The sequence below is a fragment of the Cotesia glomerata genome, linkage group LG1 (genome assembly GCF_020080835.1).
Source record: "Cotesia glomerata isolate CgM1 linkage group LG1, MPM_Cglom_v2.3, whole genome shotgun sequence".
Taxonomy (NCBI): Eukaryota; Metazoa; Arthropoda; class Insecta; order Hymenoptera; family Braconidae; genus Cotesia; species Cotesia glomerata.
The window spans coordinates 10623012-10646837 of record NC_058158.1 but is presented as its reverse complement, the minus strand read 5'-3'; the positions used below and the strand labels follow the sequence as shown (position 1 = coordinate 10646837).

The following is a 23826-nucleotide window of genomic DNA, read 5'->3' as shown; positions in this document are numbered from 1 at the left end:
TTTCTGGATTTTTATCAAGAAAAAAAATTTTTACGTCAATATTTTTAAAATAAAACGACAAATTCGATCTGCTGTCTAAAGATTAAATAAAAAATTATATTTATATTTTATTTTACCATTAAAAACGCGATAAAATTTTCAAAATGAAAAATTAACCCAAAATCACTTTCACAATCACCAAAGAAAATCAAAACACTTTTCGAACTTGCGTCAGGTCTCACAAAACTCCTCAAAAATAACCACGTGGGCGTCGGAAAAAAACCTCGGAATGATAGTTAGATATCCAAGAGCAATCACGAACTGTCGGAGGAGTCGGTCGGCGGGGCCCATTACCCTGGCCCAGCAAGTCTGGGGCCGATAGGTCGGATCACTAATGACACGGATAACGGCAGTAGGTAGACTTAATTCGGGAGTAGCAGCTCGGTCTGAGGAGGAAAGTTAAGTCTGGGCCTTGTGCCCCGTATATGTCCGGGCTTCTCCCTCCTTTAGCAGTTGCTCGGAGGTTCTTATCCTGCTTATTCTCGTTATTCTCGGTCCCTCAGAGAGGATCTGGTTGGCCAGGACGTACGTGCCGCACGACGGGCCGTGGCCTGACTCTGGGGGCCAGTACAGGCGTTGTGTGGCCCCGGGGCACGTTGTCGTTCCTTTCTGCATCTCCACAGGCGTAGTGGTGCCCCCTCTACTCGTGTGTGGTGTTACCACGCTGTTCCTGGTAGCGAGTCGCGATTGTGTTTGTCGATATCTCGGGAAGGAGAAAAACAGAGAAGAAGAAGGATAGCAACGAAAGGCCCGTCTGCAAAACTGAGGGCCCATGTGTGGGTGTGCTACGCCAAGCTGTAAAGATGTTTATGCGGTGTGTATATATGTAATAGCACGCCCAGCAACAATGTGTGACGCAGTTGGGAGAATACTTAACTCCACTCGTATTATATCCACTCGGTTAGTCCTCTGCTCTCTTGCTCTGGAGTTAGCTGGTGCAGCTGGGAACCGGTTATGGATACGGTCAAAACTCCTAAAAGACTTTGAGAAAGACGAATCGAGAAAACGGAGTAAAAAAGCAAGAGGAAGGGAAACCAAGATACGCGTTAATGCCCGGGCCAATGCGATCCTCCGGGCAAATTCAAGCGGATTTCTTCTTCCCTTTTTTTTTGTTATTTTTATTCGGCTCTGGCCTTTTTCGTAGAGGATTATTGCAAGGGGAGGAAAGGAATATCATTTGTTTGATGAAAGGATCCACGGCTTCTGGGCATGATGGAATTGGTGATCCCTGGATCACTGACTATGGCTCACCTTAAATGGGCTACGCTCCTTTTTTATTAAAATTTACAATCTCTACCGATACAGATACTCTTAAATTTAAGCTTCCTTATTTTATTATTGTTATTATCTCAAGACTAACGTAATGGCCCTTTTTATCAGCCAATCAAAAATTTTATTATCAATAAACCTAAACGTCTTTTTTACTTGGTTAATAAAAACTAAATAAGTCTCAATTAAATAACACACTGATTTGAATTTTAAATTACCTTTTTGGGTGGTTCAAGCTTCAATTAGAATACTAAATAGCCAGTGGCTCGTCAAAGGACTTTACCAAGTTATTTTGTTGAATTTACATTTGTCGATCAGTCAGGTGGATTCTCGTGCTTTTTATTGGAAACCTCGAGCTAACATTTGATACAAACAACCGACGGAAATTTACCGGTTGTCGGTTCTGTTGGTTCTATAGAGCTGTTGCCTCGATAAGAGAAATTTTCTCTTGTCTGATTTATTGAGGTAATTTAAAAGTTTGCCTTTTAAAGTTTTAGGAGTTTTAATTACTTACATTAATTTTTAATTGTTTGGTAATTATTTTAATGGGTATTTTTTTTTAATTTTAAGAAAAGGGCTTAATTTATTTGATTAATTATTGTGATTTATTAGTAAAGGTAATAATAAGTACTCTAATGTAGCCATTAACACTCAATTTTTTTTTATTTAGAATTAAGGAATTTAATATTCCAATTTATTGTTTAATAATTTTGAAAAATTTATTAAGAAGAAATATATTAAAAGGTTGATTTTTTTTTTATTATGATTAAAGAATTTTTAGTACACTTAAAAAAAATTTTTTTTAAATAAATGCTTTCAGAATTATTTTTCTATGAGAATAATCTGTATTATTAAGAGAATGAGAAAAATTTTGTGTCCATGATAGTCTCTAGATACATAATTAAGAAATGACCCGGTATCTTGTGAACTATTAACATTTTTAAAGATATAAGCTCATCATGATGTTACACTTATCAAGACCTTTCATTTGAGTACCCACATCAATTTTTCATATATTTTGTATATTTATATAAATTATACATATGTATATATGAAAAATACATAAAAAATTCATGTGGGTACTCAAATGAAGGGTCTCAATGAATGTAACACCATGATCAGCTTATATCTTTAAAAATATCATAAGTTGAAAAAATACAATATATAATTTCTTAATTATTGATATTTTTAAAGATATAAGCTCATTCTGATGTTAGACTCATCGAGACCTTTTATTTCAGTACCCATATCAATTTTTCATATATTTTGTATGTTTATATAAATTATATATATATATTAAATAGAAATATATTTAAATTATCGGCAGCTATTTAAATGTCACTTAGAATTTTTGCTGGTTGCGTTGCGTAGAGGCGATGTAAGGGAAGATTATCTGCGGCTACCTAGATCTAATTGTTGTGTGTATGATAACTCGTTTTTTGTTAGTGGTATACGTATCTGGAATGCGCTGCCAGCTGAAATTACAAAAGCCGAAAGTTTCGAAATATTCCGTAGACTGTGCTATGATTATTATTTCCAAAATTATTGATCTGCTATATTGAACGTTTATTACTGCTATTGAAGGTTGTTGAGCTTTGTATAACACAAGTATTATTTATAAGCATGATTAACATGTTATTACTGTTAATTACTATATTTATTTTGATTTTATTTTTATGTATCTAAAACTCTGTACATCATACACTAATTATAAATGTATATTTGATGATGGTTCTGAGGGAGCCTAGGCTCCAGAATCCAATAAAATTATTATCTATCTATCTATATATTATATAGATTATATATATATATATATATATATATATATATATATATATATATATACATATATATATATATATCAAAAATATATAAAAAATTCATGTGGGTACTCAAATGAAAGGTCTTAATGAGTGTAACATCATGATCATTTTATATCTTTAAAAATATCATAAGTTGACAAAATACACTATAATTTCTTAATTATTATTTTCAAAGACATAAGCTTACCCCGACATTACACTCATCAAGACCTTTCATTTGAGTACCCACATCAATTTTTCATATATTTTATATATTTATATATGTATATATGAAAAATATATCAAAAATGTATGTGGGTACTCAAATGAAAGCTCTTGATGAGTGTAACATCGGGATGAGCTTATATCTTTAAAAACGTCAATATTTAAGAAATTGCAGTGCAATTATCAAAAGTCATTATTTAATAAAGCAAAATTTTATTTATTTATAGTTAACAAGTCACGGCAGTCACATAGTGACTGCAACGTTGCTAGTTTTTTAAATAATTAAAATTTGTAGAAAAAATCAACTGAACATTTATTAAAAATATTCTACATTAATTTAAATATAAAATTACATTAAATAAAACAATGACCAACTTAAGAAACACATAATAAATGGTAATAAAAAGGAGTGAAATAAACAAATTTCTTTTTTTCATTACAATAGATAATTCTCTGTAAGAATAATAATAAGGAGTCATTAATTATTATTACATACATTATTTTTTGGTCATAATAGAATTAAAGAGAAATTTAAACAGACTATCAGATAGTTATCATCCACACATGATGTCCAGCCAAAGGTGGCGGAAGACGGTCCACGCCTGGTTGAATAAAAACTCCATATAGATTAATATTAGCGAGCCCAGCTTAAGCCACGGTCAGTGCCCACCATCACACATGCAATGAAGAACCACGCGGCAGCCTGGGGAATCAACGCGCGGCTCTTGAGTTAAACTTTCAGTTGATACCGCACTCTACGAGCGGTCAGGAGTATTCTCTAGCTTTTCCCTCTTTTAGTTTCAATTTTGGATTTATTTGTGATTAATTAATGTGTTGTGTCGCTAAATTTAAAAATTTAAGTGATTGTTGTTTTAATTTTAACAAATGTAAGTATCAAAAAATCAATTTATTAATTAAAAAAAAATTTTTATTTAAAATGGGGTGAAAGAAAAAATATTTTTACAATTAAAAAGCTGTAATTTAGATTTAGATCAACTTGCTGTAATGTCTATCATATCCAACCATGCCACACAAATCAACTGACATGCAATTAGTACCGAGTGAACGCAATACTCATCGAGCTCACATTGCTCGCGAAGTTATGACTTATTATTTATAATCATAACTCGTATTCCTGCTATTTATTATGAATGTGTTTCCTCTATTTTGCTTGGAAAAAATTTAACATCAATGCTAATACAAGCAATTAATTATTTACGACTAGTTGTTATCGATTGTATTAATTCATCGAACTTAAATTAAATATTAGAGAGTTTCCGGAAGATCAGATAAAGAAAAATAAATTATTAAAATAAATAGCATGCAATCAATCACGTGGTCTAAATATTTACATTTTAAAGCTTGGAATTTGCTATTAATTATTTTATTATATTAAAAAGATTAATTGGAAGAGTTATTTTGAAATATACTCTCTTTTTAATTTACTCTCATTACTGGTCGGATATCTTTGGAAAAATATGAATTAAATTAACACGGATTTAATTGAAATTGATAAATAATTATAGATATTTAAAAACAATAATTTATTATGATTTTTTTGTGGTAAATCTGGTTTACTTCCTAATTAGAAGGATACAAAGTTACGATAAATTGTTATCTTAATAATAGAACGATTAAAGAGAAGTAATTAGTGATAATTGTGATGTAATTGAGATATTAGATTGTAGAAAAGTTAAAATAGAATTTTTGTACTAGTTAATTAAATTATAACGATAAAAGTCGAGTTTTTTTTTAATTAGAATTTTAATTTTTGGGATTTTTTTATGAAAGTAAATTAAAATTAAAAATTTTTAATCATAAAATATTTAATTTAAGAGTATTACAAATATTAAAAAAGTTAAAATATAATTTTTGTACTACTTAATTGAATTATAAAGATAATAGTCGAGTTTGTTTTATTATAATCTTAATTTTTGGAATTTTTTTTGTGAAAATAATTTAAAATCGAACGTTGGAATTAGAATTAATAAAAATTAAAAATTTTAAATCGTAAAAAATTTAATTTAAGAGTATTAAAAGTATTAGAAAAATTAAAATACAATTTTTGTACTACTTAATTAAATTATTGATTCAAATTGGAGCATTTTTAATTAAAGTACTAATTTTTGGAATTATATAACAAAATATAATTAAAAATTGAATAAAAGTTCGATTTTTGTCTAAAAAACTCTTAATAAAATGTCCAAAAAAATAATTTTCATTTATTGGCTCTAAAATTAATAAAAATTAAAGATTGTAATTTATAAAAATTTCAACATAAGTGCATTGAATTAAATATAATAATGTTTTAATTAGAATGTTAATTTTGAGAATTGTTTTTATGAAAATAAATTAAAATCAAACATTGGAATTAAAAATTAAAAATTTTAAATCATAAAAAATTTAATTTAAGAATATTAAAAATACTAGAAAAGTTAAAATTTAATTTTGGTACTACTTAATTTAATTATTAAGATAAAACTGGAAATTTTTCAATTAGAGTACTAATTTTTGTAATTATCTACCAAAAAAAAAATTAAAAATTGACCGATTTCTGTCCAAATAAACTTAAATTAGATGTCAAAAAAAATAATTTCCACTTATTGGCTCTAAAATGGAAGATAGTAATTTATAAAAATTTCAACATAAGTGCATTGAGTTAAATATAATACTAAGTTACTCAATCAAACCCGAGTCTAATCAATACCTATTACCTCTAATTATCGTGAGTTACACAACCCAATAAACAATAACAGCAATAAAGCTACATTTATAACAATAAGAGCCCGCCTCTTAAAGCTGACAAGTTGCTTTCTAGAAAAGGTATCATTAGTTTATGAAAAAATATATTATAAATAAATTCCTACTATCATTTTGAGTGGAATTGTATAGATAAAACATTTGCTTCATTATGTCACGTATATAAGTCCGGAACATCGTCACGCAACGATTGTTTTCACAGTAGGGGTGGGACTCGCGAGACGGATACAACATACGGTGGTGTGTTGTCTGCAGTACCCCGTATGTTCTCTGTTATATATATGTTAACTATCACTGGGGGATACACGCATGACAGGTGTGGGAAATGACGTCACGTGCCTAAAACACAATTATTCCAAGTTCAACATATACCCAGATTATCTTTGTAATTTGTGTGTTTAGATAAAACAGGTATTGATTTAGAGCATTGACTCGCCCGCATTGTAGACTTGAGATTTGTTTTTAATAAAAAAAAAAAATAATAATAATGCTCGGGTGAAGGTAGAACTATAAACGATCCATACTTCTATTTGAAAACTTGAATAAACTTCTTTGAGTGAGAGTTGCTTCCGGCTTGTCGGTTAACTACGGAAAATTCTACGGAAGATTATTGCCTAAGTTACCAAAGAGTTTGTGGCCCCCTTGTCTGCCATGATAACTTTTTGATGCACGCGATGGTCATGTGGCAATCGATTGTAGTCCGTCTGCATTTTTTTTGTCCGGCTCTGACATTGAATACGAATGAAATAACCAACTGGAGTTTTAAATTTTTTTCAACGGTTAATTTATCAAAAGTTTCAATTTTTTTTTTGGCCTTGTGTAAAAATTAAATCGATAAAAAATTTTTTAAGGGTTAATCAAGATTTTTAAAAGTTTTAAAATAGAGAAATTAAAATCCTTTCGAGCAGCACTTTTGAAAGTTAATTTTTACAAGGATGGAATTTTTTTTCTATCAAATTAAAAATCTAAAGAATAGAAATTAATTTAAAAAAATAAATAAAATTTATTATTATTGTATTTTTATAAGGAAATATTTATCAGAAATTTTTAAAACAAATTTTAGATATCAAAATTTTGACTTAAAATTTTTAGAATAAAAATTCATCTTTAAAAAATGAATACAATTTATTATTATTTTATTTTTTTAAAGAAATATTTATTACACAATTTAAAATAAATTTTAGATATCAAAATTTTGACTTAAAATTTTTAGAATAAAAATCAATCTTTAAAAAATGAATACAATTTATTATTATTTTATTTTTTTAAAGAAATATTTATTACACAATTTAAAACAAAATTTTGACTTAAAATTCTTAGAATAAAAATCATTTTTAAAGATAGTAATAAAATTGACATTAAAAATATTAAAAACAAAAAAATTTAATTTTTGACATTATAATTTTTGAAAATTCAATTTTTTTGGGCTACAATAAAATTTAAAATTTACTTTAAAAATTTTATTACCTTAAATTATTCATAAAATATAAAAAAAGTGGAATTAAATTACCGGAAATCAATAGGGTCAGAAAAAAACCTTTATTCCGTTTCCATACCAAACCCAAAAGACATTAACCACTAGTTGAAAAGGAAATCCGGAGACCCCATGCACCGGCCCCACGGGTATAAAAAAAATAAACCGATTTAATTAGTAGTACAGTTTCTTAATAGTTTTAGTTATCATTTAAACAATCGCCAGAAGCAGTTAAGTAATTACTAATTGCTTAAAATCAGTTAGCTTCCGGACATAATTTAGCGTTTTGCTACGGCTGGATACTTTCTTGCCGTAAACAGAAGAATAGTCAATGAGAGCGATGCAATTATTATTATTATTATCAAACGCGGTCTTAAGTTAAACAATCCATAAAGTTAAAAGCAATCATTGAGATTCTGTTATTTAGCAAATGCAAAGAGATAAAATATTATCACCGCTTTTACTTTACATGGGGGAAATCGAGATCGTCACCCAATGCAGTGACATCCAATCGCAAGATCAAACTTTCTTCGACGAACAAATAGACATAGCAGGAATGCAGTTTGCTATTTAAGTAAAAGGCCATAAAAAATATGCATAACAAACTATAATGCCTAATTAACTTAATAAATTAATAAATAAAAGATTTGCTGGCCAATTTAAAAATTAATTCGTGGTTTTCAATTATGCAATTTTTATTGTTCAAGTTCTAATAATGCACTTATGACCGAGCAAACTGATTCTAGAAATGCTTTAAGTAAAAAAAAACTCGTTAACATATTTAGTTATATGTCCAGGTGTGTATTTATATTATAGGTGGCAAGCATAATGTATATTTAACAAGTGTCTTGTTTCAAGTTTAACGACATGTCAGTGTCGAAGCTTTCACTCCAACATCAGTAGGTACATCGTCACATCACACTTGAGATTCCTAGATGTTAGTGCTGGCATTAACGATAATTACTCCGTCGGACATTAAAGACTAAAAGATGGGAAGAAAGCGTTTCAAGTTTCAGGAAAATTTTTGACAAATCATACTTTGAAAAAAAATTAATTTGTCTTCATTGTTTTTTTTTTTTTTTTTTTTTTACGATAAAGTAGCTTGAGGAGTTGTTATTAGGGATTGAGGACCGAAACCGGTGCCTTCCGTTGAAGAGGACTCGTTAGATAAGAGACAATAGGAGTAGAGAGCTGATATTTGATTGGGATTGCGGTGGTCAAAGTCAAAAATTAGATATTGAATCGAAAGAAAATGACGCGATTGATACACTCACGACGTGCGCAAGCTGCGAGCGCTCACGTGCGCCGAGTATCAGGCTCGCATATAGTGTCAGAGAATCACAAGAGTAAGTGTAAGTACTTAACTTGTTTAAAAAGAGAGAAAGATCCGTGGGGTTAAAGAGAGATAGTTATTCGTAATAATTTTCAGTGTACGCGCGCGCGTTCTCTTAAAACTACTTGCTGATTATTGTGAGCCGACTCTTTTTGCGCCGGCGTGGAATTATAAGTGTAATGTTAATAAATATAAACAGAGTTAAATAGACTGCACGCAAACTCGATCATCTCGGTACCGTTTTATTTTATTATGTCGTGATTGAGCATTCAGCGGAGCAGTCTCTGAATATATAACGCAGAACTGTAAACAGAGTTAATAACTTTAAATGTTAAATGATACTGGATTTCCGAGCCAATTAATTGTAATTATTATTGTTGTTAATTATATTACTTTTACGCTAATATGGAATAATAAAGTTTATGGTTTAAGAGGCCAGTTTAAATAACGGGCTCGGTTTTAATCGGTAGGATGGAAGAAATACATGCTAACTTTGTTGGGCGCCAGCAAATTTGCATTTTTATAATATTAGGGAAATTATTATTAATTATTACCCGTGAAAAAAAAAATTTTAAAGCTGTATATAAAAATAAAAAAATAATTTTGTTTAAGAATTGTCCATATATTTAAAAAAAAAAAACCTTCTTAATAATTGTTTAAATTAAAAACTAATGACAAATAAGTTTTTAGAAGAATTAAAATAATTATTTTTAGCTTAGAACTTTATATCTTGAATTTAACTCTCTTCTATTGAGAAAATTTAGCGATCATGCGCCATCTATCGGAGATTTTCAACACTAATTATATAAAAAAATTATATATTACTATATGAAGCCTAAAATGGGCAAATAAAGTCATATCAAATCAAATAAATATTAATATTTCCATATATGGCCAATTTATTGATTAAATTGATTAAAAATAAGTCAAATTTTCTGAAGCGGCAATTTGAAATAAAATTTTTTTCGAATAATTATTAATTAGTAACATTCTATTAAGAGTTTTTACACAATGAACAATTGATGGTAATTATCAATTATGTAAAAAAGTATTTCAAGAAATAATAAATTACAAATATGAATAAAATCCGAACAAAAGATAATATCAAGTAACCCAATTCCACGACAATTGTAAAAAACTTTCTTAATAATTGAATAAATTAAAAAGTAATGACAAATAAGTTCTTCGAATTAAAAAAAATTATTTTTATTTTGTCAATTATATATTTTGAATCTAACTCTCTTCTATTGATACGATTTAGCGACCATACGCCATCTATCGAAGATTTTCAACACTATTTATTAAAGAAAATTATATATTACTTTATGAAACCTGAAAATTAGCTTATAAAGTGATATTAAGTTAAATATATATTAATATTTTTGCCCTCCGGGCGGAAAGTGGCAACTTTCGTCCCGCTGCGCTAAACAAAGTTGCCGCTTTCCGCCTTCGTCGGACAAAAAAATAGTATACACTCCACGGGAAGTAAATAAGAAAGCCTCAGATCACATGTTTGTCAACCTCGGCTTCGCCTCGGCTGACAATTACATGTGATCTGAGACATTTCTTACTTTACTTCCCTAGGTGTGTAATATACTATTTATAAATGACCAATTTATAAATTAAATTGACAAAAGACAATTCGAATTTTTTGATATGGCAATTTAAAAAAAATTTTTTACGAACAATTATTAATTAATAATTTTTATACAATGAACAATTGATTGTAATTATCAATTATGTAAAAAAGTATTTCAAGAAATAATAAATTTTATATATGAATAAAATCCTCACAAAAAGATATTACCAAGTAACCCAATTCCACGACAATCGTTACACTATATTTATTCTTTTCAGGTGCAATGAAACGATGCAGAACATGAGAATTCCTTAGACTTTCCTGACTAATTGACCGCGACTGTAAGGCTAATTAATCAGCTTCTCAATGGCTCTACCATCCAGTCTGGTTATTACATTCCAAGCGAAAGTTTTACATTTTATAATTTAATAATTCTGTAACATATAAACTAGTATAATAATATTAATGTCTAAGCCAAGGCGTGGTTTTCATCAACCACCGAGTAGTTGCATAAAAATCATACAGATGGTGAAAATACGAATTATGTTAACGATAAAGTACAACCATAAGTTTATAGTTGTGAAATGATGTTGACGGAAACAATGTCTCTCTGTGGGATCTTAATGTCCTTAAGAAAGGTACGACTTAAACTGTTTTGCGTGCTGATCTGCATGGTATCTCCCTGTCTCGCTAGGAATCACCCACCGCAGTTCCTCATAAACGGACAGACTGAGATCGTGGTGAGACTGAAAGAAGGACCCGAAACCCCCGTCGGTAATTACCGTTTTTGCTTTCAATAATTTTATATCATTAAGGATTAAAAAATAATTGCCACTGTTTCATTTTCCAGGAAGCTTAATTTACAGACTTAGAGGCATTGATCCCGACGGCGACAGTCTAAGATTCGGAGTTAAAGATCAGCCAGGAGCTGACGTAATTCGAGTGGAGACTGTCGGGACTCAGGAGGCCAATATTTATCTGAACAAATTGCTGGACAGAGAGGTATGCAATTGTTTGTTTATCGGAATGGGAAAATACTTGCTCCTTGGACCGGTTAATTCGAGATGTCACTGATACTAGATAATAGCTGATACTAGCAGCTGAGCACAAAGAGTCAGTTCGACGTCGTATTAGCTCGACAACTATCTTCGCTAACTTCAATTACCCGCGCGAGCGAGGTTCCGTGTTTCTCGTACCGTAAAAGAGACCATCTACCTCTCACAATCCTCTTTTCTTATTCTTCTTGCTCTTCTTTCTTTGGGTTCGGTCTTTATTTCTAAAGAGCGTTGTGACCGTCACGCTTAGCTTGGCAGTCTACTTGCCGCGAATCGAATCGACATTGTTGGAATAATAACATTGTCAAGCGCATTAAAGTGAAACTCGGTGAAGATTGGTCAACCAAGTCGGATAAGGCATTTCCGGAAATTATTGGGCTCAATCGAACTTGACATTGGTTCCAAAATATACTTTTGCCTTTTAGAAATATTATATAGGATTTTTTTCTAAATATTTTAGAACTTATTAATTTTCTTCAAATTTTATTTCTATTTTTTTTATTTTTATTTTTAATTTTGTGCAAAATAAAAGGCTCATTTTAAATTCATATTTTGAAATAATAAATAGAGGGATAATAAATTTATTTAAAGCTCATTTCAATTTTTTTTTTGCAATAATAAAATCACAAATTTGAACTTCTTACAAAAAAAAAATTTACTATTTAATAAATTTTTAATTCTTGCATTTTCGTAAGAAGTAAGAAAATATTATGTAATAATTTTTTTTTAATTATATTTTCTTAAAAAAATGAATTTAAGGATTAAAATTAATCAAAAAAAAAAAAATTTGACAATTATTATATAGGATTTTTTTCTAAATATTTTAAAACTCAACTTAATTTTCTTGCAATTTTGTTTTTAATTTTGTGCAAAATAAAATTTACTTTTATTTTAAATTCATATTTTGAAACAATAAATAGAACTTAATAATAAATTTATTGAAAGTTAATTTTAATTTTTTTTTGCAACAATTAAATCACAAATTTGAACTTCTTACAAAAAAAAAAAAAATTTATTGCCTAATAAATTTTTTAATTCTTGCATTTTTATAAGAAATAAAAAAATATTATGTAACAATTTTATTTTTAATTATATTTTCTTCAAAAAATGAATTTAAGGATCAAAATTAATCGAAAAAAAATTTTTTTTCAATCTTAATATTCTTAAAAATTATCTCTAATTTCAATAAAATAATTAGAAGTGAAAAAATAAATTTAAAAAAATATGTAGAATTCACGAAATAAATTGTAAAGCCTCTAAATTTTAAGTTTCGCCTGATAACAATGAGAAAAAAAATAATAAGATAAACATTGCAGGTAAGAGACGAGTACACAATAGTCCTGACGCTAACCGATGACAAACTAGGCGACGGAAACTTCATTACCCAGAGTCTATTGCTCCTGGTGGAGGATATTAACGATAATGTTCCAACTTTTCGTCCCCACCCGACGACCCTGACAGTGAAGGAAGACTCGGGACCAGGTATATTAACCACTGTAGAAGCTACGGACGCTGATGAAGGTCCTCATGGTCAGGTAGTTTACCACCTACAAGAGCTTGATGGAGATAATGATGTGTTCTCAATCTCAACTGTCAGCGGTAAAGGTGTTATTCGTCTCGCTGGTAAGCTCGATTATGAAAAAAAATACCTCTATCAGCTGAGGATCCTCGCCGTCGACCGTGCAATTAATGGGAGAGTGAGTAAAACAGCAATTTTATTTACTGAAACTAATTGACAGCTCAATTTGTTTATTAATTTTTTTCTTCAGATAAATACAGGAACAACGGCGATCTTGGTCAAAGTCCAGGATGTTGAGGATCAGCCGCCGGAGTTCATTGCCATGACTCCAGTCGCGCGAATTAGCGAAAATGCAAAGATTGGAACTTCCGTTCTCCAAGGTTTGTTGAGCATCCACCAATCATTTTCAAATTGATCCCATTCTTTTCTTCTTGAATTAAGACATACTAGCAATTTTGCAGTCACTATGTGACTGCTATGACTTGTGAACTATAAATAAATGAAATTTTGCTTTATTAAGTAATGACTTTTGTTAAATTTCACTGTACTTTTTCAACAATTGACATTTTTAAAGATATAAGCTCATTCCGATTTTACACTCATCAAAAGCTTCCATTTGAGTACCCACATGCATTTTTATATATTTTTCATATTTACATATATATATAAATATATAAAATATATGAAAAATTGATGTGGGTACTCAAATGAAAGCTCTTGATGAATGTAACATCGGGATGAGCTTATATCTTTAAAAATGTCAATAGTTCACAAGATACAGTGTCATTTCTTAATTATGTTAAATTGAACTGTACTTTCTGAAATATTGACGTTTTTAAAGATATAAGCTCATCCCGGTGTTACACTCATCAAGAGCTTTCATTTGAGTACCCACATGCATTTTGATATATTTTTCATATATACATATGTATAATATATATAAATATATGAAAAATTGATGTGGGTACTCAAATGAAAGGTCTTGACGAGTGTAACATCAGGATGAGCTTATATCTTTAAAAATGTCAATAGTTCACAAAATACAAAGTCATTTCTTATCTATGTACCTAGAGATAGAGCATTTTCGAATGCAGCCTAAATACTTATCATCTAAATACACTGGCTATAAAATTCTGCTTATTTTTTTAATAGTATAGATATTACATTCTTCCCAAACTTGTCCACTCAGGATTTGTCTTTTGTTACAGTCCGAGCCATCGACGGCGACAAGGGAATCAACAACCGAGTATCATACAGCATATCCGAAGGACCCAGAAACCTCTTCGACATTGACGCGAATTCGGGCCTCGTTTTCACACGCGCTCAATTAGATAGAGAATCCGAGGACAATGGCGACGGAACATTTATCCTAGAAATAACTGTTAAAGAAATTTCTCGAGTTGTTCCGACGCCTTCAGTAACCACAGAAGTGACTATAATTCTCACGGATGTAAACGACGAGACTCCAAGATTCCGCAGCGATCGTTATGTGGCTGAAATAAATGAAAACGCGCCTCCTAACACCCCCGTAAACTTCCTTGGAGATTCAATTCCCGAAGTGTACGACCACGACTTGGGATCTAACGGCACCTTCCAGATGTTCATCGGCGACGACGCTGGTATTTTTGAAGTAACGCCATCTAGGGGCATCAACGAAGCACCATTTTTGATCCGAGTCAAAAATCCATCAGAGCTAGACTTCGAGCAACGATCTGTGATAAATTTGACGCTTGTCGCCAAAGAAGTCGCTCTGTTTCACCCAAAATTCAGCGTAGTCCCCGTCACAATTTACATCAAGGACCAAAATGACAATTATCCTGAATTTTCGAAATCTGTCTACGAAGTTAGTGTCCCGGAAAACTGCCCAGCTGGAACTACTGTGGCCTGGGTCCAAGCTTTGGACGACGACAGTGGGAATTACGGAAGTTTGGGGATCAGATATACCAATCTAGGAGGCAGCATTGCGTATGCTTTGAAGCTGAATTCAACCTCCGGTATCATTACAGTGAAGCAAACGGGCCCGGGGTTCGACCGCGAACTCGTAGCTCGGCATTATCTCACGGTAGAGGCTCGGGATGACCTTGGAAGGGGAAACCGCAATACTGTGCAACTGGTGGTTAATATAGATGATGTGAATGACAATGCACCTGTTTTTGTGCAGAATAAATACGAGGTTGTTCTTCTGGAAAACAAAGCAAAATTTGAGTCCCAAATAACAGTCGAGGCGTTTGATATCGACTTGAATGGGACTAAAAATTCTGAAATCGTTTATTCGATAGTTGCAAGTGAGTTTTCAAGGAATTTTACCATAGATTCAAGAAACGGATTTGTCAGACCAACCTTTCCGATGGATTTTGAAGCACTGCCAATGATTCCCGGCCACAGAGAGTCTTCCATCCGTCCTTTGAAATTGACTATCAGAGCAAGGGATTTAGGAACTCCAAGCTTAAGTTCAGACGTCCCTTTTATCGTCTACCTAAAGGATGTGAATGACAACGAACCGATTTTCGAACGCGCTGTTTACCAGAAAAACATCCCAGAAGATCTCGTTGGCGGAACGAGTATTCTGCAAGTTAAGGCTTGGGACAAAGACTTGTCTTCGCCGAACAACAAACTGGTCTATCGGATCCAAAACGGCGCGGGGGATAAATTTGTCATCAGTCCTGAAAGCGGGCTGATCAAAGTTGCGCCAGGGTCTAATTTAGACCCTGATTTGACTTCCCCAAAAACTACAAAGTATGCTTTGACAGTTGTTGCAATTGATAGTGGAACTGACGTTCAAAGATCTGCACAAGTTTTGGTGAATATTACGATCATTGATGTGAACAACAAACCGCCGGTTTTTGTAGATCCAGGGACGGTTTCTATTCGGGAAAACACCCAAGTTGGAGCGTACGTCCATCGAATTGTAGCTAATGACCCGGATATCGCTCCAATTCTTAGGTACAGAATAGATCCAAATTCTTCGGAAGCGAGAAATGAAGAAGGGACGCTAATTCGAATTCAAGAGTATGATTATCTAGCGGCTTTTGAGCTCAATGCTTTGGACGGTCTTCTGAGAGTCGTAAAACTGCTGGACCGTGAAAGAGTCGAGACTATTAAGTTGGGATTAGTTGTAGAAGACCTGGCTGCTGTAAAAGGAAGCCAATCTGCGTCAGCGGTACTGAATGTGGTGATTGAAGATGAGAATGACAACAATCCGAAATTCCGAAGGCCGTTTTATAGAAGATCTGTAATGGAAAACAGCAAAAATGGGGTTCACATTGCGAGTATAGTTGCTGATGATGCTGACAAAAATCGGACGATAACTTACTCGCTAGAAGGGCCGGCTGAAGCGACTGATCTTGTACACTTGGATTCAGAAACTGGAGAAATGGTTGTTGCGAATAAAATTGATCGGGAAGTATATTCGTGGCTAAATTTGACGGTTCGGGCTACTGATTCTGGTGTTCCCCAACGGGCCAGTTTGTCGGAAGTTTACATTCAAATTTTGGATGAAAATGACAACAATCCCTATTTTATAACCGATGTTACAAATATTACGATCATAGAAAATACAAAAATAGGAACAGAGGTGATACAAATTGAAGCGAGAGATCCTGATAGTGGTGATTACGGAAAAATAACTTATTTATTGGACCATATGTCTTCACAAGGAAGATTTGCAATCCATCCTGAGACGGGAGTTTTGTCTGTTGTAAATGAAATTGACTGGGAAGCTAAAAGTAATTATGTGATAATAATAGAAGCGTGGGATAACTACCAATTTGGTTACACGGCTGGAGAATCACGAAATGCATTCAAACAAATAGAAATAATAGTCGAGGATGTTAATGACAATCCTCCTAAAATGGAAGTACCTGAAGAGTGTATTACAATATCTGAGTTTCATGACATTAGAGACGCAATAGCGGTCATCAAAGCGACCGACGCTGATAACCCGGCGAGTCTTAATGGACAGATAATGTTCAGAATCTTAACTGGAAATGAACTAGGCTTGTTTTTGCTAGAACAAACTGACTATTGGACAGTCAAAATAAAAGCTGTGAGTTCTTTAAGAGGAAAGTTCGGCAACTATTCGATGCTATTGGAAGCTCGTGACCTTGGATCTCCAGCCAATCAAGACAATAAGTACTTGAAGGTCTGTGTTACGGATTACAATGACAATCCTCCGGTGTTTTTGAGTCCTCAGCACAACACAACTATCCGCGTGCCAGAAAATGTGACTGTTGGCTCGACTATAATTCAAGTCGAAGCCCAGGACGCGGATACTGGGTTAAATGGAGAGGTTCACTATCGGCTGAAGCAAGATCTTGCTGGTCATTGGAGGTCATTTCAGATTGATGATAAAACTGGAGTCGTGACTCTTAAACAGCCATTAGACCGCGAAACGCAGAAGATGTATGAGGTAGAATCCTTTCAATTGATAATTGAGACTTCTTTGGTCCAAATTTTCTAAGTATTGCACTTTTCAGATAAGAATTGAAGCGTATGACCTTGGAATTCCAACGCCTCTGAGCACGGACTTGGATCTCATCATCTACGTCCGAAATATCAATGATTATGAACCGCAATTTTTAGTAGACGTGTTCACAGTAGCTTTCACGGAAGAACAGCCTCCTGGTTCTGAAATTGTTGATCTTCCGGAGACGATTGATAGAGATGAAGTCGACGATTTAGACGACCCGCCGACCCAAGTTTGCTACTTTATCGTCGGTGGTAATAACGACGGCTACTTTACCTTGGATCCTTTCAACCACAAGCTTACCGTAAGTGAATAACGTTCTATTGATCGTCAACTCTGATAGCCATTTCATACTATAACTTTCAGATAACCTAGTGCCGCGAATTATAGATAACTTGACAAAAAGTAGGTTGGCAACAAGTGCTAATCTACAACTTATAGTAAACTTATGGTCAACTTTACTTAAACGAATTGTACTGAAACAATTGCCGTTAAGTTGACCGAAATTTTCTTCTCAAGTTTATTACAAATAACTTGTTTTTAAATACCGGCACTACCTTATTGTTAACTTGCATATGAGGATGGACATTTATGGACTTGACGTTAACTTAACGATAACTTGTCGCTAACTTATTTGCAATCACTTTCGAACTACAAGTACTTATAGTATGAGGTGGCTAATATCAGGGAACATTTAAAACATATTCAGCTTTTAACTTCAGACTGCCGAAAAATTAGACAGAGAAACTCTAGAAGAACATTTGCTTTTGGTGAAAGCGACTGAAGATTGTTCTACCGTGCCTGAAAATGAAAGCTTTTTTGATTCTGCTGATGATACTCTACTGAAAGTTGTCATCACTGTTAATGATGTCAATGATAACGCGCCGAGATTTGTCAGTAAAGTATTTACTGGTGGAGTGACTACTGAAGCTGATTTCGCTACTGAAGTCATTCATGTTAAGGTAAAGCTTGTGATTAATTATCAATGGGTTCTTTGATTCCTCATCTTCCGACAAAATATTCCGGATAAAATATCCCTGACAAAATATCCCAAAAATAAATATCCCCGGCCAAAATATCTTAAATAATTAAATTTTTTAATAAAACAATTCAAAACAATAAATTTGAAAAAAATTGTCAATTTTATTTTAACACTTATCAATGGTATTTTACAATAAATATTTGTAGCACGACTTTACCGTGTTTTGCCCTTTTATCATGGATTTTATGTGATATTTAATCTCGGGGATATTTTTTTTTGGGATATTTTGTTAATGATTTGATCAAGAATTGAAACTTACTGGAATTTTCCTAAACAGGCAATAGATTTGGACGCTGGAGATAACGCTGCAGTGAGCTACTACCAGGTTGGAAAAATTCACATGACTCTCACTGAAGGCTTGGACGACATGAACATCCAGCCTTTCTTGGTAGACAGACTAACCGGCGCGGTGACTTTGAATTTTGATCCTCAGCCGAGGATGAAGGGCTACTTTGACTTTATGGTGCTCGCCAATGACACCGACGGGCTTAAAGACACCTCTCGGGTGTTTATTTATCTGCTGAGAGAGGATCAGAGAGTTAGATTCGTCCTGAGACAACATCCTCCGGAAGTTCGGAATCGAATTGACAATTTTCGAGAGTAAGTCGAAATTTTTTAATAAATTTCGGTAAAAATTTGGGAAAAAAATTGAATTAAATTATTGTTTTTCAGAATTCTTGGGAATGTAACGGGAGCAATCGTGAACGTAGACGAGTACAAAGTCCACGAAAATCAAGACGGATCTGTCGATCGCACCAGAACGGATCTGTATCTCCACCTAGTAAACCGACGAGATAATTCAATTTTGGACGTCTCTGAAGTTCTTGAGCTCGTAGATCGCAATATCGAAAAATTGGACGGTCTGTTCAAAGATTTCAACGTTTTAGACACCCAGCCGGCCGAGTCGCAGGCGATAGTCCAAATTGAGCAAGCTGGAACGACTTTTTGGCTGCTGGTACTGACGCTGTTTCTAGGCGCGCTGTTGATTATGTGCATTGCGATCTGTCTGTCGCAGAGAGCTTCGTTCAAACGGCAATTGAAAGCTGCCAATGCCTCACCGTTTACCACCAACGAGTCTGAGTTTATTCGCGGGCCAGGGAGGGTTCCTAATACTAATAAGCACAGTGTGGAGGGCTCGAACCCCATTTGGATGCATGCTTACGAGAATGAATGGTTCAAAAGTGATGAATCTTTTAGTCATAACTCTGATCGTGATTCACTGGATGAAAATGCTTTGAATAATGAAGAAGTTGTCGAGAGAAATTCTGGGGAAAGAATTGCCAATGAAAATCCTTATTATACTCAACCTGGACCTGGTTCAATATCTAGGTAATTTATAATTTAATTGTTTTTAATAAAAAACTTGTTTTTAAATTAAAAAAAAATTTTTTTTTAATTAAATTTTAATCAAAGTTATTATTTACAGTTATTTTCAATCAAATAAATTTTTTTTGATAAGAGTAATTAATCTATTTATTAACTATTATTTTTATTAAAACAAAAATTTTTTTTTTTTTAATAAAAAATTTTTTTTAATAAAATTTTAATCAAAGTTATTATTTAAAATTATTTTGAATTATTTTCAATCAAATAAATTTTTTTTTGATAAGAGTAATTAATTATTAGTTTTATTAAGACAAAAATGTATTTTTTATAATAATAACAATTTTTATAAAAGAATATATAAAGAATTTGCAGTTTTTTTAATAAAAAACTTTTTTTAAATTAAAATAAAATTTTGATCAAAATTATTTTAAATTATTTGAATCAGAAAAAATTTTTTTTTTATAAGAGTAATTAATTAATTTATTAACTATTATTTTTATAAAGACAAAAATTTATTTTTTTTTAATAATAACAATTTTTATAAAGTAATATTTAAATAAATTGCAGTTTATTTAATAAAAATTTTTGGCAAGTTTAATTGCAAAATTTTTTATTTGAAATTTATTTGAAAAAAATTATTTTTTTGAATATTATTAAGCCAAAATTTAATTTCTAAATTTTTGACAATTCAATAGTTAATAATTATTTTTAATAAAAAATTTCATTACTATTTTTTATTATTATTACAGTGTAGAAAGTATAACAGCCAACCAAAGCGAATCTTGTCGAGAGTCTCCAATCTACCAGCACCAAAATCCAGTCCCAAATAATCCTCTCGGTAAAAAAGTAGAAACCACCGAGTTATAATTAAATAAAAAAACTAACTAAGCAATGAACCTTGTAAATATTCTATCTTTTGTACTTAATATTTATTTATACGGTCATATATTTTGAGATGCCACAGTTTATTTATTAAAATAGGCATAAATAAATCTCTTTTTATTTATAAAATCCATCGTAAGATTATTTAATAATTATTATTTAATAATTTGAGTGTGAGTAAATTTTGTACATGTTTTTGTAAATGTTTATCATAAGAAATAAACCTTTTTAAAAATAATTCCATGTGTGCAAAGTTTTTTAGCGCCCCGAATAAATCGATATGGATGATTTACTGTAGCGAATGCAACATGTCGCATGGCTAATTGTAACGCACACGCGACAAAAATAAAATGGGTCATTCTATCACATCAGATTTTATTTTAAATCTAAAAATTTTTATTTTAAAAAAGTTAATTTAATTTTTCGTGTAAAAAAAAATCGATCCTTTTAAAAAAAAATTATCTTAAATCTAAATATTTAAAGTTAAAATTTTTTAAATCACGCAATCGCTTTAAAAGTCTATAAATGCTTTGTTTATTTTTTTTTTATTGTTATTATTATGAATTATGACCCAATTTTTAAACGTAAAACATATGTAAATAGATAACGGTGTCAAAATATATAATAAATTATATTCGGGTGAATTTAATACGAGTAAGCGGGAATAGAAAGCCAAAAAAGAGATCGGGAGAAAACTAAACTACCTCGGTCGCTTATCGTCTTCCTGGACATTGTGGTTGCGTGCAAGTTTATGGTAATTTGGGGTGAACTAAGAACCCGTCGGTCAGTCTCGACTCATTCCCCTACATACATATATATTTATATACATAAAGACCAGTATAAGGGCAAGTGACCCCACATATAACAGTATATATCTTAGAACAGGCAGAATATTCCACGATAAGCCGGTGCAATCCATTCCCTTCGCTCCCGCAGGACATTTAAAGACACACACTGATAGAAGGATTTGTTTATAGTTAAAAATATTTGTTAATATTTAACAAATTATTTATTAGAGACGAATTTTTAGTCCTTAATAAATATTTTTTAGTATTTAAAAATATTTATTTATATTTAATAAATGAATATCAAATTTATTAAATACACTGAAAAAAAAATTAATTTGAATCAAGAAAAAAATTCTTGAATCAAGAAAATAATTTTGAAGAGTTTCATTGTCTTGAATCAAGACAAAAAATTCTTGCATTGAATAAAATTTACTTAAACCAAGAAAAATTTCTTTAAATCAAGAATTTTTCTACTTAAATCAAGAAGATGAAATTCTTCAAAATTATTTACTTGATTCAAGTAAATTGCACGCCTCATAGCGCGAAGATCAAGCAATTTTGTGATCTTTAAATACCTCTATTACAACTATATTACACTTATCCAATGATGTAAGTAGATGTACACTGAAAAAACACTTAAATTAAACCATCTTTTACTTTCCAAAATCATTTCATGTTGCTATTTTGAAAAAAAAAAAAACGTTTTGAAAAAAAATTTACGTGGACGTCCGGATGTCACCCCATTTTGGATGTACCAACGATTATTCCCGAACAAATTGATATTTCAAGACCGGACCTTTTTTATTAGTTCAAGAATTCGATGAACTGGGTCCATATTTCATATCAGTGGCCTAATATACATATTTTTAACTTTCCGCTAAGAAAATCGAAGATTTTCAAAAATCGGGAAGTTATTGTTTTCACCCCGTTTTGCAAAAATCGAGTTTTCATCAGATCTCGACGTTTGAAGGTCACAGGAAGCTTCCCTGACTATCCCCGTAAGGTTGTCACGGTGTCTGTATGCATGTATGTGTGTGTATGTGTGTGTGTGTGTGTGTGTGTGTGTGTGTGTGTGTGTGTGTGTGTGTGTGTGAAAGTATGTGAACCGCTTATAACTTTTGAACGGCTTGACCGATTTCATCGTGGTTGGTGCCATTCGAAAGGGCTTGACCAAACTTAGATTTTGAAAACTATTTGGACCGATTCAGATCAACAGATTTTGAGGAATCTTCAAAAAACTGAAAAAAAAATTTTTTTTAAATCTGGTTTTTTTGGAATAACTTTCAAACGGCTTGATGGTTCAATTGCAAAAACTAATTAGCTCTTAACCTCGGAAAACCACGTCGATCGCCACCGGTTCGGTCAAAATCGGTTGATTCGTTCGAGAGATATCGTGAACGACAGAAAACCGAAAAAAGTGTTTTTTGGAATAACTCCGAAATTCCTAGCGCGATTAATTAAAAATTTGAGATTCTTTGTGAGGCTTGAAAAACTGTATCGAATGCTGCCAACCGCGTGAAAATCGGTTTATTCATTCAAAAGTTATTGCGGTTTAAAAATTCAAAAAATAGTGTCTTATCGAATCTCTATCAGACTTTTGAGCTCGAAGAGCTCAAAAGCATAGGAAAGCAATCTCTTTGAGCTCGGAGAGCTCAAAATAACCTATAAATTGTATTTTTAAGCTCGAAGAGCTCAAAAACATCATTGGTGCAATTTTAAGCGCCTAAGTATGGAATTAGCGGGAAGTTGCAGGGATCGCCTTCAGGGTCAACCGTTTTCCTAATTTTTTTTTTTTTTTAATTGAATTTTTATTAAAATTTACTACGATACAACCGTACAAAGCCAAAGAAACTTTTCTTATTTTTCACGTGAAAACTATGGCGCCACTTGATCAAGCTAGATTTTTTTAGACTACGTGCGCATATGACAAGAAAAAAGGGCGCTGATATTTAAAAAAAAGAAATTAAGAAATTACTTAATTATATATTTTTTTATTAATCAATTACAAAATTAATTTTTTTCTTAAAAAATGAATGAGAGTTATGAGGCGTGCACTTTTGGATTTTCCAAACTTTTTTTTTTCTGTGTACAAACACATCATATTAAATAATAAAAAATATTTGTTTAATACTAAAAAGTGGTCTCCAATAAATGATTTGTTAATTATTAACAAATATTTTTTACAATTTAATGTCATAGATTATTTTACAATAGTAGATTTTTAGCGAATATTCACAGTATTTACAATTAATAAAAAAATATTAATTT

General features: G+C 31.7%; 2 protein-coding genes across 4 annotated transcripts in view; one reads left to right on the top strand and one right to left on the bottom strand.

Annotated features, from left to right (window-relative positions):
- The window catches only part of LOC123274981 (cadherin-23), a 49293-nt gene extending 28406 nt beyond the window's left edge, over positions 1-20887 (top strand). The window contains exons 1-11 of one of the 3 annotated variants that reach the window (XM_044742816.1): positions 3806-4222; positions 10760-11255; positions 11332-11483; positions 12853-13233; positions 13306-13435; positions 14264-17463; positions 17531-17824; positions 18243-18482; positions 18840-19162; positions 19235-19891; positions 20638-20887. In XM_044742816.1, the coding sequence (XP_044598751.1) occupies positions 11066-11255; positions 11332-11483; positions 12853-13233; positions 13306-13435; positions 14264-17463; positions 17531-17824; positions 18243-18482; positions 18840-19162; positions 19235-19891; positions 20638-20755 (5685 nt within the window). In that variant the 5' untranslated portion in view covers positions 3806-4222; positions 10760-11065 and the 3' untranslated portion in view covers positions 20756-20887. Of the gene's footprint in view, positions 1-3805; positions 4223-8747; positions 9267-10759; positions 11256-11331; positions 11484-12852; positions 13234-13305; positions 13436-14263; positions 17464-17530; positions 17825-18242; positions 18483-18839; positions 19163-19234; positions 19892-20637 lie in introns of those variants that run through there. The other 2 variants (XM_044742817.1, XM_044742818.1) reach the window with 2 other exon arrangements.
- LOC123274982 (tensin-4-like) overlaps positions 1-23826 on the bottom strand; it is a 213405-nt gene that overhangs the window by 168048 nt on the left and 21531 nt on the right. The gene's annotated exons all lie outside the window — the stretch shown is intronic.